The 15,176-nt window shown below is 48.7% G+C and overlaps 1 protein-coding gene across 1 annotated transcript in view; it reads right to left on the reverse strand.

The window, feature by feature from the left end:
- Nucleotides 1-17: 17 nt before the first annotated feature.
- MPP1 (MAGUK p55 scaffold protein 1) overlaps nucleotides 18-15,176 on the reverse strand; it is a 33,147-nt gene continuing 17,988 nt past the window's right edge. The window contains exons 6-12 of the mRNA XM_075538248.1: nucleotides 11,229-11,425; nucleotides 7,184-7,290; nucleotides 3,179-3,259; nucleotides 2,732-2,812; nucleotides 1,466-1,668; nucleotides 1,216-1,290; nucleotides 18-610 (exon numbers count right to left, since the gene is read on the reverse strand). Of these exons, the coding sequence (XP_075394363.1) occupies nucleotides 434-610; nucleotides 1,216-1,290; nucleotides 1,466-1,668; nucleotides 2,732-2,812; nucleotides 3,179-3,259; nucleotides 7,184-7,290; nucleotides 11,229-11,425 (921 nt within the window). The 3' untranslated portion in view covers nucleotides 18-433. The remainder of the gene's footprint in view (nucleotides 611-1,215; nucleotides 1,291-1,465; nucleotides 1,669-2,731; nucleotides 2,813-3,178; nucleotides 3,260-7,183; nucleotides 7,291-11,228; nucleotides 11,426-15,176) is intronic.

Here is a 15,176-nt window from a genome sequence, read left to right on the forward strand (position 1 = left end):
CCACACTGGGTTTTCACAGCACATCTTTTATTGCTTTGGAGAATTTCCCTAGAGCAGACAGCATCCGACTGCACAGGTCTCGCTTTGGAAACTTGCTGTGCCCTGCGTAGTTGAAGGAGCAGTGCAGGGCTGGGGATGACCTGTGTCTGGCCCTGCTGTGTCAGCATGAGCACTTGCATTTTGGTAGTACTGCTGATGACAGCCCCTCTCCCGCCAGCCCAGAGGTTCTCGTGTCCAGACCAATAGGGGGCCCCATCTCAGGAAAATCTAATAGATCTGCAGAAACCTGAACAAGAGGACAGAATCATACTGGCCTAATGAGGGCAATTTCCAGGAACTGGAAGCGAACACACAAAGCTAGATGGACTGACTCTTAGAGCAAGAGAAAGGGCATTCTAAACTGCTGGTGAGGGTGGGAAGGTATGCTGGCGGCTCAGTAGACCCAGGAGACAGGCACCCACTGGGGGGAGCTGCATGCCTGGTCAAAGGCTTCTTGCAGTTTCTGGAGGATTTCATTCACACCGTTGTTGACCAGCGAGAGGTCAAAGTAGTGTGCATACTGGCTGCGGATGGCCTCGGAGTCCTTCTGCAGCTGCTGCAGGGCTTCCGTCTGTAGAGAGAGCACCGACGTGAACAAGGGACTGAGCTGCTGACCATGAGGCTGGGGGCAAAGGACAGCATCCGCCGGGCAGGGTGAGGGCTAAGTTAAGAGGCCTGCTCCACCAGCTGTCTGTGACCGTCTCAGAAGGAGAACGTGTTTGGACCCAGGAATCCTTGTGGGAGTGGATCGTGCTGATGTGTTCATGCAAAAGCAAGGTGTGGCAAGAGGAGACTATTCGCAACTGGATACAGGCCACTGGAGGGCGCATGAACCCCACTGTTTTCATTTGTTCTGAAGGACACCCAGTACTAACTGGACCCTTCCTCTTTCCCACCCGCCCTCAGGGTTGCTCTGTCCCCTGCTCCCTCACCACAGCAGCCAGGCAGAATCTGCTGTCCTGCCCACCTGTGCCACTAACTCAAGCTCATCTGGAACAATGATGGCACTGAATTGATTCTGACCCCTGTCACCCAGGAATGGGCCCCTGCCTGCTCAATGAGTAAAATGAACATGCATCTGGCTTCTCGGTCTTGGAGGAAGGATGCCAGAAGGCTCATGGGAGATGTGGTCAGGAGCTAGAGTTGCAAGTTGCAGCCTTGACCTGTGCTCCTCACCTGAGTGCCCTGGTCAGTAGGTGCAATGAACACAATGAAAGGTGAGAGTTCCGCAGTCCGAACAACCTTCAGGGTCTAGAAAACGAAGGGGAGAAAAAAGAACTGGTTAACTCATGACTCCTTTCTAATAAGCAGCTATGGACTTCGGCAATCCCATTATTATTTGCCATCATTCCCATTGTTCTCCCCTTAAAATTGAGTAAGCAGCCCTGAGCTTGCTGTGCGAGGCCGTCCTTCCCTGCCTACTCACCTGGGGCTCAATGTCAAGGATGGCGATTTTGTCTTGCTTGTGAATCTGATGCACCGTTTCAAATTTGGTGCCAAACATATTGCCCTGGTAGCTGCCAAACTCCAAGAACTCATTGGCAGAGATGCTCTTGGTCATGTCCTCGGTCGAGATGAAGTGGTAGTCCTTCCCGTCTTCCTCATTCTTCTTAGGCGGCCGAGTTGTATCTGTGTAAGAACCCAGTGCTCTGATGAACGGGGCCTCACCGGCATGCAAAGGTTTGGACCATGGTATGTGTGTGAACCTAGCTGCCTCGGCTGCAGGGAGCTCATCAAAGGCTGTATTCCACGGGGCCCCCAAAGGCTGATGATCAGAGATGGTACAGCCCAGGAAACCCATCTTTACCGGGCCAGATCGTTTCCGATGACTCAGAGTCCTAACCTCTCCTTGCTGGTAGACCTTTCGTCTTCCATTTTCCCTTGTCTCTCTAAGGGCACCTTCCCCACAATCTGGAACCACGCCTCCTTTGACCTTATCCCTCTTTCTTACATTCCCTGCTCCTTCAAGTTTCTTGAATGAAGATCCTGTACTGGCTGGTTTTACTTCCCCTACTTGCTCTTTCAACCCAGGATCATCTGCTTTCTGCTCCTACCATGCCACTGAAACTACTGTTAGCAAAATGGAAAAGCAAAGACTCAAAAAGCAGGAGTCTCACCGAGTTTTAGAGTTGTTTTCCACTTAGGTTAACAGTGCCACCCTCTGGAACTCTATCTAAGTCTGCTACACAGATACGCTTCTAGGCCTGAATGCACAAATTCTTTTCCCACCTGACGACGGGCGTACACTGTTCCTCAATGATGTTTGGCTTAGCTGTTTCATGAAAACTAGAGGCAGACTAAATACCAAAAGGTAGTTGGAAAGCTAAGTAAATCACAGCACCACCATTCAATGTACTATAAAGCGGTTGTCAAAAATGCACAGCGTGGAAATGTGGAGAAAGGTTTGATGATGTAAAAGAAATGAAAACTTGGCCTAACATTTATTAATATTAGTTGCCTAATGGTTTTAAAGTAGACTGAAACCATGCTTACTGTAGCTTGTCATATAGGCAAACAGCACAGATGAGGATTTTGTTAGTTGGAGAGATTATGGGTAAAAAATATTTGCCTCTGTAGCTCTCCCAACTTCTGTTGTTTGTGGTTTTTTTTGTGTAATCCAACCTTTACAACGTCGTCATCAAAAGCAGTCTGACTGCACATCAAGCAGGCCGCTTGCCCAGGAGCTACTTACGCGGAGCAGGGTACACAAACTTCTCCGGTTTCTGGCTGAGCAGGGCATTCTTAATGTGGCTGCGACCTACCCCACTGGCTCCTACCAAAGGAGAGACGAGAGAGAGCAAACAGGTCAGTAGGGTTCCAAGGAAGGCTCCCACCTCTTTTCCCTCACCCAAAGCGGGAATAGGAGCAGGGCCGGGGCTGGCATCTGGAGATGAGGGTCAGGACTCCGACCAAAATCAGTGGAGCCGCATTTCAGGCAGCCCTATCCCACGCGCCTCAAGATGACCCAGACCATTCGCTCTAGCTGTACCGCTGGGAGCCCAGAGGCCTCAGCTGGTCCTCACTGTTGGTATTTTTCGTGGGGAGGTAGGAGGCATCAGGAGGTATAAACAGGTTGGAAAACAGGGATAGAAATGTTCTCTTTAATTAGCAAAACATGTTGTGGGCAACAAAAAGATACCTATCAGCACCAGAGTCTTCCTCTTGAAGGCAGGGAGTCGAACGACTTCTTCATAGGAAACAACATCCAACTGGTCAAAAACTAGAGAGAAAAGGCAAGCAGGTAGGATGCAGAGCTAGTAGCCCCGAGGCCCACTTTTCGGATCCTTCCAAGCTCCTTCCATCTGCTGGCTGCAAGTGCCAGCCTTCCATCTGCTCTCCAAGGCAGAAGCGACCACAAAAGGCGGCCATCCCTGAAATCAGAACCCAGGAGCTGCTGGGTGGACGCTCTAGAGAAGGAACTGCTTCCCTCCAAGTCCATCCAGAAAAACCAAACTCCTAGAACTCCGGTTCCATGGAACCCACAAACCCAAATCTCCAAGAACTTCTTTTGCCCAATTCAGCCAAGCACGTTAGATTTCACCATGCAGAAGGTATAATCACCAGCCCATGCTACTGATGAATCATCAGTAGCATATCATAAATATCATAATGTGTCCTATACATTATCTAGATTTTTCAACAAAGAACTTGTCTTATTTTTCTAATGCTGCTACAACAAAAAGAACACTAATGGATGGCTTTAACATTTAAAAATGTATTCTCAAAGTTTAAGAGGCTAGAAGTATAAATTCACTTTGCTCCCTTAGCTTGGGATAGCCCCATTCTCCTAGTTCAGGCAGGTCTTCTTCCCCTGGGTCACGAATACCCCCCAATCCCCTCAGCTTGGAGCATCACACCTGGCCCCAATGCCCTGGCACTTAGGAACAGCAGCCCCACCCTTCAAAATTAAACTGGTGAAGAGCTGACTCTGAAAACCTAGGAGACCCCACCCTTTGAGAGGCCAGAGATCACGGGCCTTGAGCTCTGCTCCCCAGGCCCCTGCTTGCTTTTTAGCTTCTGCTTCCTGGTTGCTTGGCCTCTTGAATGGTCAGTCTTTGCTTGAACAAGTGTTACCAAACTTTTTAGCTCCATCCAGTGGCTAGACTACACTACTCTCTACCAGGAAGCTTCCCGGAACAAAGGCACTCACTTCTCTCCTGCTGGGCGGTAACGCCTATGGCATATCTCACAGGTGCCCTGCTTCTTTTACCAAGAGTATGGGGCTGCCCCTTCTCGCATCATCGCAGTCTCTCCTCGCTTCCTTCTGAGTCCCAGCAGAACTGCTGTTACTACAGCCCCAGTCTCACCAATAGTCTCTCCCAGGCAATGTCGGATTTTACTTTTAGTCTTACAACTCTTCCAGCCTACTCATTGCTCAATTCCAAAACTGCTTCCACATTTCTGGTATCTGCGAGAGCAACATCCCCCTCTCAGCACCAGATTCTGTCTTTAACAAACAGAACTGTATTCTCTGTGGGCCCAGTGTTCATTACAGAGCTCCATGTGTCTTGGCATTAATCTTCCCCTGGTTCTAGAAGGTTCTCGGGCCCCAAAGCTGCATACTCAAATCCCGGGGCTTCTTTCTCGGTGCTGAGCTCCCTCCTTCTGTTAGTTTCTCTCTCCTTTCATCTCTTGTAAGATAAGTGGTGGTCAAGGCCCCACCCCAGGGATCCTTGCCTTCCAGTGCCTCGGGGCTGTGACCTCACACCTCCCCCTAGGCCCCCATAACGACCTGGTTGGTCACAGCAGATCCCCTCTTGGGAGATGATTACCTCAGCATGTAGAACTTCCAAACCACTGGGAACCACAGGCCACCAGACTCACAAGTATTTTGAGGGGATTCAATGCAATCTATGTCAGAGGTGCACATGCTGGTATTTAGCAAAAGCAGATAATCTGTGTGATTGCCTCGGTCTCCACTACATTTTATTTCAGCGATCTAATTTTAAATTCCAAAAATCCTTTCTTGATCTCTGACCACTACATTTATATGAGAAACTGGTTTTGTTTTTCTGAGCGTAACACTTTTCAATACCCTAAAAAAAACCCAACACCAAACCTGTGGCCATTGATGTGATTCTGACACCCAGCAAGTCGAAAGGACTGGACCCAGGGTCTTCCCACACCTTTCTCCACAAGAGCAGTGCTGAGTTCGAACTGATGACCTTTTGGTTAACAGTCAAGCTCATAACCCCTGTGCCACCAGGGTTCCTTCTTTGCTCTAAGACAATGTGGCCTAACCCTAAGGAGACACTATCACAATAAAGGCACATTCTAATTTCAGGCCAACTCAACTCACTGCCATCAAGTTGGTTCTGGCTCAGAGCACAACTATACGATGGAGTTGAAATGCCCCTGTGAGTTTCAAAGACTATAACACTTTTTTTTCATTTAAAAGATCATCTTATTGGGGGCTCTTACAGCTCTTATTGCAATCCATACATCAGTTTTATCTAACATATTTGTACATGTGTTGCCATCATTCTTTTCTAGACATTTACTTTCTATTGAGCCCTTGGTATCATCCCCTCTTTTTTCCCCTCTCTCCCCTCCACCACCCTCATGACCCCTTGATAAATTATAATTATTATTCTCATATCTTACACCAACCGCTGTCTCCTTCCCCTTGAATTTTCTGATGTTCATCCCCCTGGAAGCGGGGCTGTGTGTCGTTATGTATCTATCATTGTGATCGGTTCCCCCTCCCCCCTTCTTCTTTACAGGAGCAGACAGCCCCATCTTTCTTTCATGGAGTGGCTGGAGGTTTGGAACGACCGACTTTCCAGTTAGTGGCCCAATGCTGATTTCAGGAATGGTAAAACTTAGGGGGAAAAAACAGCGTGGAGGAACGATGCTACTGGAATTGTTTAAATCGGTTTCCTCTGGCAACAGCCCCTCACAGGGAGCTTTTCTCCACGCAAATACGTGGCGACTTTCTGTTTTCGGTTGATGGTCATAAACTCAGCTACAAAGGCTACTAGCTGGCACTGCCTTCCAGCACGGCCGAAGCATCCCTGTGGTCCTAAGTGCAGGCAGCCCACTCTAGGCTGGAGATTTGGAAATCGAGTGCTTCTCTGCAGAAGCAAGCTTGTCTCCTTGGGTTGGAAGTTCTGAGCTGGTTCAATTAGAAGTATTGTCCAAAAAATATCACCCTGCTTCTCCCCACTGGAAACCTCCCACTACAAGGAGAGAACAATGCTTAAGACTTCTCTGGCGGGCGCAGTAAGCAGAGCTATTGCATAGTATTGGAATTGCCTCACGGGTTACTTCACGGTTCAACCCCAGGGCCTTTGCGTTTCCTATCTTTTCACTGGCAGTTGGCAAGGACAACAAGGACACGCCAGGAGCTGAGTCAGCCAACTGGAGCCCCAACTCTGGTTGGCTTGGGACCTCTTCCTGGTCAGCCTTACGGAGCCCTGCGGCCCTGCCCCTCCGATGGGCTAGGTCCAATGTTTCCCAAAATTTTAAACTGGGAGACAATTTGAGGCAACAGGGACAAGCCAGAGGGGAGAGAATATGTGCGTGCTGAATGTCTACTGCATCTCAGCGCACGGGCAGCGCTGTTCTACTTCAGACTCATCAGCCGCTGTGATTTTCATTTGATGGGTTAAGTGTTTTCTCCCCTCCACACATGCCTGGTGCCTCTTGTGAAACTGCTGTCAGGGTCAGAGACACAGGAAGCGCACACACAAGCACTCGGAACAACACAGAGACTCTGATCTTGCCTGAGTTCTGGGCCCACTTCCCCTCCCCCACCAGTGCCCACAGCCCAACTTCCCTGTTGAGCGATTTCAGGCACTTAATAAATGGTAAATTATTCCTTTGCTATTCTGAAACCTGCTTGGACCCATTTAGAATCTGAGTATATTGTGATTCCAACCACAGTGGTGTAGCGGTTATACGTTGGCCCGCTAACCACAGGGTCCATAGTTCGAAACCACCAGCCACTCCAAGGGAGAAAGATGGGGCTTTCTACTCCTGCAAAGACTCACAGCCTCAGAAACTCCCAGTAGCAGTTCCACCTAGGGTGGCTACGAGGTGAAATGCCCTTGATGGCCATGAGTTTGGATGGGGAAGAGGCTGGAGAAATATGCCAAATGCTGGCTGCCAACGCCCAGGAAGAGCAGATGCCCGGGAAGCTTACTTGCGCTGTGTTTCGCCAGATACTTGTCTTTGTACTTCTTCTTCTTCCCAAAGGGGCTGCAGCTCGGAGCTTCACTTGGAGCCGACTGAGCAACACTTGCCACTCGCCTAGTGAAAGAAAATGACAGCAGTCCAAGGTCGTCCAGGCCTGTGACTGCCGCTCTCGGGTCCTCTCTCCTTTGCGCACACAGTGTCTCGTGGAGATCCCCGTCTTCCTGACACCTCTGAAACCAAAGGTAGTCGCCCCACGGTCTCCATCCCCGTGCCCCTGAAGCAAACAGCAAATCGAACCACAGCACCAAGTACAGGCAACCTTCATGACGTGGGTACGTTAAAGCTCTAGGGACCTTCATCAGCTGATGTGGCCTGACGCAGAATGACAGGGAAAGGCTGCAAGCTCGCATCCATGAATATCCATCCACAAGGCATACTGGATGAAATAGGAAACCAGGGCAACTGGCAGTTGTAAAACTGAAATGGAATGCTTGAAGATCAATATCCCAGGTAGTAGTGAGCTAAAGGGGGCTGATGTGACCACATGGCAAATTCAGAAAGAATGACAGCACATTCAGGGTCAAGAGGAACATTTCATATTCAATTCTGAAGTACAATGCTGTCAGTAAAAGGATAATGTGCAAACACCTACCAGGAAATCAGTTGAAAGGACTACTACACAGAGTTATGCACCAACCACTACTGCTTAAGATACAGAAACGGAAGGGTTTTTTTTTTAACAAATGCCAACAGTGTGAAATTGGTCAAATATGCAATCAAGATGCATTGATAAATACTGGTGACTGGAATGTGAAAGTTGGGGGGGCGGGGAATCAACAGTTGGAAAATATGGCCTTAGTGATAGAAACAAGTCTGAGGGCCACATGATAGAAATTTTGCAAGGCCACTGACCTAGTCATTGCGAACACCTTATTGTAACATAAACGACAGCTGTACACATGTACCTTGCCGGATGCAAAGTACAAGAAGCAAATCCACTCTATGTGTGTGTGGAAAGAGATGACGGAGAAGCTCAGTAACTGAATTCAGAGACCATCTGAAGAGCGGCCTTGACACTGATGACAGAAGACCAGATGAGCTGTGGGCGGACATCACACTTTAGGGGAACAAAGGTCATTAAAAACATAGGAAAGAAACAAAAGACTAACACAGGTGTCAGAAAAGAGTCTGAGATAGCTCTCAAATATCAATGACATCGTGGAGCTGAGCAGAACATGTCAAAGGGTGGCTCGAGGAGACAAACGAGAGTATTAGAATGCATTTTGCAAACACCGGAGTTACAAAAACTAAAAGGCAAGAGAGCATGCTCAGCATTTCTCAAGCTGAAAGAACTGAAGAAAAAATTCAAGCTGAAAGTGGGAAAAATAAAGAACTCTGTGGGAAGCATCGGAAGAAGGTGGAAAAAAAGGAATACACTGAGTCACTGCACTAAAAAGAATTGGTCAGCACTGAACCATTTCGGTGGGCAGCACATGATGAACAACCAATGAGACTGGAGGAAGAAGTCTCCAAGTTGCATTGAATGGATCAGTTTAAAAAAAGAAGGCTCTAGGAACTGATGGGCTAGCAACTGAGCTATTTCAAGAAAGGAGAACAATGCTGAAAACACACACTTTGCTAAAAACAATTTGGAAGCCGGCTACCTGATCAACCAATTGGAAGAGATCCTTTTTTGTACCCATTCCGAAGAAGAGTGATTCAAAATAATTAGGAAATTATCGAACAATAAGGGCAGAAAAAGAAAGGAAGGCCCTGAACAAGCTGGACTGGCACGGTGACTGCATCAATGGGCCCAAGCACAGGAACGAACAGTGGTGAGGACCAGGCAGTGTTTCCTTCGGTTGTGCAGAGGGTCACTAGGGGTTGGAACCAACTCGGTGGCACCTAACAACAGTAATGGTTAATATCATGTCCAAGTTGATTTTTGCTGAATGAAAAAGTTGTTTAGGTAGTACCAGTGACAGGGTCAGAAACTCAGGCCGGGTACAGAAGAGGCCCAGGAACAAGGGCTATCCTGGTCAACATCAGAGAATACCGGCAAGATGTCAACCTGTGTCTTACAGAGTATGCAAAGGGAAACGGCGATAGGGATCAGAACCAATCACGGATAATGGTGAACAGAATGGGAACTTGGTTGTGCTCATGCAGGCCGTGGGCAGCTGTGTGAACAGAACCAGGGCAAAGTGTGGTTTAAGATCAGGGAAGGTGCGTGTCAGGGCTGTAGCCTCTCAGCGTACTTATTCCATCTGTATACCGAGCAGATCACCCAAACAGCTGGCTGGCATGAAGAAGGATGAGGCACCAGGACCGGAGGAGACCTGCCGTAGTAACCACGTACAATATGCCAATGACCCAGCCTGGTTTCAAGCCCTTTCCTGGTGAAGATGAATGACTAGGACTTCAGTATAAATCACACCTCAACAGAAAGGAGAAAGGGGTCCTCATAACTGGAGCAATAAAGCAGCAGCATGCTAAGAGGAGAAGTTTGAAGTGGCCAAATGTGGATCCATAATCAATGCTGTGGAAGCAGCATTTAAAAGAAACACATCAAATGACGCTTTACACTGAGCAAATCTGCTGCCAGAGACTCTTTAAAGTGTCAAGAAGCAAAGGTGTAACTTTGAGGACTAAGGCAAGCCTAGCTTGAGTCACAGTGTTTTCTACACAATGACTAAAAGAAGATGAACAGCTGCATTTGAACGATGGCGCCAGGGCAGAGCAGGGAACGGACCCTGGATGGCCCGAAGAAGAAACACATCTGTCTTGGAAGAAGCACAGTCAGGACGCTCCTTAGAAGTCAGCGTAGTGAGGCTCTGTCTCTCGTTCTGCAGACATACTGTGAGGAGAGACCAGGCCCTGGAGAAGCACATCCTGCTTGGCAAAGTGGGAGGGCAGAAAAGGAGGGGAGGCCCTCAACGAGACGGAGGGACACAGTGCTTGCAGCCATGGGCTCTGCGTAGCCATGATTCTTGAGGATGATGCAGCACTGGACAAGATGTCGCTCTTGTACCGGGGTCACTGTGACTCACTCCGCGTGCATAGTCGACACCAACAACGGGAGTCATGGTGGGGGCTCTGTGTTATACCAGACGCCTGAGTTTTTCCCACAGTGCTGTCCTTGTAAGCTGTGTTCAACATCACAACAGTTTCTGCAGCTTTTTACTCGAGCCTGAAACAAAATCTCACAGCCACCCACTGTTTTCTTAAATCAGCCGTCATAAAAAACTAGATTCGAGTGAAACTGCTTTCATGAAAACAATTCACTGTGACCAGAGAACCTTCCCAGGCAACACCACTGGGTGCACTAACTCAGAGCGAGTTACTAGATGCTTCCCTAGTAGGAAAAATGTGTACTACAAAAGCTCCGCTCAACAGAGCTTTTTTGTTGGGGGAGGGGGGGATCTACCTCCTTATATGTTATCCTTGAATGTGCTGTCCACTTAACTACTCTGGGAGAGTACAACCAGCAGCACTGCCTCCTGTTGCCGATTTCTCTCTGTGTACACGGAGGCCTTTCTCTTTCCATTGGATCAGCCTGTTAGCACACAAGCATACAAACTCATTTTTCCTGTTTTACAGAAAACCACTCCGTCCAATCACCACTTACTGACACGGCTTTGCCCGGTGCCTAGTACGTCTTTGCTCCCTCCCTCTAGAGAAAATCTCCAGAAACAAATAAGGCTATCTGTACTAGGTCTTTCTTGAACCTGCCCCAGTCTGGGCTCTGCCCAGCCCACACTACTCACTCTAGTTCCCTACTCAACCTTGCTCTGTCTTCCCTGAATGGCTGCTCAGTGGCATGCGCCCATGTATGTGTACACATACACACACACACACAGATCCTTTCCTCTCCCATCCTCTCTCAGGCCCTCCTACCTCATCTGCTAAGGCCCAGATGCTAACTCATATATGTCCCTTTTGCCAGCGAAGCTAGGTGGAGAAAGAGAAGCCACACACAAGATGACAGAATTATGAGATGATGTGACTTTTTAGCAACACCAACAGGTTAGAGTTCTGGCAAAGCAGCTCACCATTCCTGCAGCTCCGGAGAGGGGATCAATCCTGCCGATTCCTTGGAAGAGCCTTCCACCCGCCCTTGCCACCAGTTGCTGTCATCCTTGTTGATGATCTGGATGATGTCCCCAGTTGCGAACTTCAGTCCTGCTTCCTTGCAAGGAATCAGATTGTCCTTTTGGGGATCATAGTCAAACTGTGCTCTCATAAACATCTGAGGAAGAAGGCAGGCATGGGTGAGACTGCTGCTGCAGGGGACAAGATCCATGGACAGATCATTGCCTCTGATTTGCTCAGAGGCCCCGTCTGCAGAATGAGAATGCTTGCAGCTGCAACACCTTAGTCTCAGCAAGCAGAGAACCCACGTGTGCAGCGCGCGCGTGTGTGCGTGCGTGTGTGTGTGTGTGTGTGTGTGTGTGTGTTTCTCTCCCACCAGCCCTGGGCTTCACCTAACTGCACTCAAGGAATGACTGCAGGTGCGAATGGTGATGGCTAAGGGCCGAAAGCAGTTCTTCTTGTCCACCAAGTCTCTGAGCGAGCCAGTGGAGATGGGAGTAGAATCCAGGTCTACGAGCAGGCCTCTCCTAATACGTGGGGCATTCAGGAGTGGTCACAGGCAATAGCATGCTCAGTAAGCTTTGGAGCTCATTCCTAGGCGACTGTTTGACAATGTGAATATGAAACCTCTCAGAACAGGTTCGAGTCAGGTTCTGAGATGGAGGAGACACTCATTTGAAACGAGCGAGAACCAGCAGCCCATGCTCGGGATGCATGGTGCCATCACTGATGTGCTCCTGCGAGTTCATGTAGATGCCATATCTAGGGAATTGGCACTTTACAAATGAAGACCTTGTTTTCTTTAAGAAAGGATACGATGACGCTGACAGTGGAGCCTGCTGCAGTCGACCACCCACATTGACTTTCAAGCAACCAATTTATCTAATTAAGAGGATTGATGGTTAACAGCAGAAACAATAGCCAGCAGCATTGACATCGGACACAATTGAGTGCAAAATTAAAGTTGAGCAAACTTTCCACCTGCTGGTTGGGGACGCTAACGAGTGGATTCTGACTCTGTTGGGAGTGATCCTCAACAGTTCATTGAGATTGTCATCCGGCTGGGTAGACAACGGCCCAGCTCAGGGTCAGGGAGTCGGGGGTGGGGGGTGGGGTGGGAGCACCTCACTCCCAGCCACAGAGAAGAGCCAGGAGTGGAACACATCTCTTGGACTCCAAGCTCCAGAGAGGCCTGCCTGTGGGACTGACAGAGAAAAAAGCTGTCCTGACTCAACAGTTGAAGCCCCATCCTGTGAGCACCGTCTGAGTTCTGTGTGGCCACTGCAAGGAATTCTCGCACCAAGGCGAGAGGTAGCGTGTGGAGCCCACTGGGTCCTCACACTTTGTGAACAGGGGCCAGTTCACTGTCCCTCAGACCATTGGAGGGCCGGACTAGAGTTTAAAAAGAAACTATGAACAAGTTCCTACGCACACTGCACATAGCTTATTGTGATGTAAAAAAAATGGGGCACAAACACCAGATGGGCCAGATAAATGTCCTCAGCGGGCTGCATGAGGCCCGTGGGCCACAGTTTGAAGCCCCCTAGTGTGGAGAATGGAAAGTGCCCCGGGAGGGGAGCAACAGCTGGTGCTGGAACCAGTTTAAGAAGGATGGAGGGTCTCACCTTTGCCTTGTGGCAAAAAGGCTTGGGAGCCTGAGGAGTTCAAATGTGACATCCTCCTGCCCTTTCCTGAAAAGGTCATGACACGTTTTTTGGGGGGGATACTCAAGGGGGTTTGTTTATTGACTTTCTGGGGTAAGAACATCTGTATTTGCAAAGTTAGCCAAAGCTTTAGCAGAATAATGCCCAGGTGTCCTTCTCTGCCAGGACAATGCTTCCACTCAGGTCATCTCATCAAACAAGTGCAATTCTGTGAGTTTTGATGGGAAATCATTAGGTATCCACCTGACAATTCTGATTTGGCTTCATCTTAACAAATATTCCACGGGGACCTATGAGTCAATCATTGTCATAGGACTGCATTGGCCAGTTCAAGCCCCAAGACCCTCAGTTCTTAAGGGATAGACTAAATAATGGCTGGTAGTATCCTGTACACAAGTGTCTGGCTGTCGGTAGTGCTTATGTTGAGAACATTTCTGTTTTTATTTCTCTCTTCTAATTCAATATCGTCCACGTTTTTTAAGACAACTCCCCACTGTACAGTTCAGAAATAGACCTCTCCATATGGTTTATGACAGAGGTGGTTATTTCAGTAAATGATGCTGAGTTCATGGATATCGGCCTTGAAAATAGGGTGGATTTTTGACCCCTTATCTTCCTCCATACACAATAAGCCATTGCAGGTGGTTGTAGATGCAAATGTGAAAAAATTGCTTCTTGAACTTGTGATAAGTGAAATATTTTAAAATAAGACATAGAAAGCATTCATCATTTTAAAAAGTATATAAGGATTTCATGTAAATGAACAATTCGTACTCACTAAAGGCTAGTACAAACACAACAACCCCAAACACCTAGAACAGCAGAGGATATCCAAATAGAATTTTCAAATATCAAAACTGCATCGATAAGATCAATTAAATCGCAGAATTAAAAATCACTACCTACCCACTAGGGCCCAGGGTGTGCACCAGTGAAGTGCTCAGCTGGTAACTGCTGGTGGGCGATTCAAACCCACCGTCAGTTCCACAGGATAAAGGCCTTGGTGGCGATTCGACTCTCACCACATCCGCACCAACAGGGCTCAGGTGGACTGGCCAATCAGACAATTCTAAGGGTTTGGGGACAATTGGCAGGAGCTCTTGCACAGCGCAGCTGGGAAAGGAAACTGGCTGCTCGCTGGCAACTCTGCCCCCAGGTGTCTGGGATTTGTTGTCAGCAATTCCAACTCAAAGAAGCAGTCACTCGACTTGGTCTGGCTTCCTTGGCTGTGGTCCTGCAGTGAGCAGTTGAACACGGACCATGTGCATCACCCTAGCACCTTCCCAGGTAACATACTGGGCTGCCAACTGGAAGGTCACTCGTTTGAAGCCCCAGGCCAATGATTAGGCTTTATGCTGCCTGAAAGATGAACAGCCAAAGGAGCAGGTCTGCTCTGTGCAGCAGGGTCACGGCGTGGCAACGGCAGTAAAGGAGGGATCAACAGAAACTTGCGCCGGAGACCTGACGTCGGTCCAACAGCACAATGGGTGAGTCCCTTGCGAGAACGCTTCCACCATGAAACAGCAACATACATCATCTCACCCTCGAGAATAACTGTGACAGAAACGAGGCACTGGGGAATTCACACCAAGGTGCTCTTCAGTCACACAGGGCTGTTCCGTTTGCAAAAAGGCATAGAAGTTTACACAGAGCTGAGCGTTGTTGCGTGTACACTCACAGCCGCCACCCCTGCTGCCCCCCCCGCCCCCCCGATCAGTGAAAAGTTTCCTTGAAAAGACAATGATGCCGTCGCACTATAAGTATCTGTAAAGAACCCGTGATGGAAACTTCACAGTTCCCCGTTGGAAAACACCCTTCTTCTTCCTCAGCCATTTGGCCAAGTTCCATCTGGCCTATTTCTGAGCATGTGCAGCACTCTTTCCAGCAGACGATGAACGCACTCTAATTTACACACGGTAGACCTCAGTGCGTCCCGAGTGTTCACAGATGTGTTTGTGAGCATGATTGATCACTGGACTTTGTCATCGTTGTTGAGCTTTTGCCAACTAGCTTGGGGAGAATCGTTATCTCCGACATACTTATTTGCATCTCTGATGACCGGGAGCAAGCCAGACAGCTATAGTGGGCGATGGGGTGGGCTGCTAACTGTAGGGCCAGCAGATCACATTCCCCAGGCCACCCATGGGGGAGCGAGGAGCTGTCTCCTCCCACAGGGGCAGAGGCCACTCGATGAAGGTGGGTGCTGCTTTTGTTTTTGACCACTGCTTTGATTAGTTTCTACAC

Source organism: Tenrec ecaudatus, chromosome X (assembly GCF_050624435.1).
Source record: "Tenrec ecaudatus isolate mTenEca1 chromosome X, mTenEca1.hap1, whole genome shotgun sequence".
Classification (NCBI taxonomy): Eukaryota; Metazoa; Chordata; class Mammalia; order Afrosoricida; family Tenrecidae; genus Tenrec; species Tenrec ecaudatus.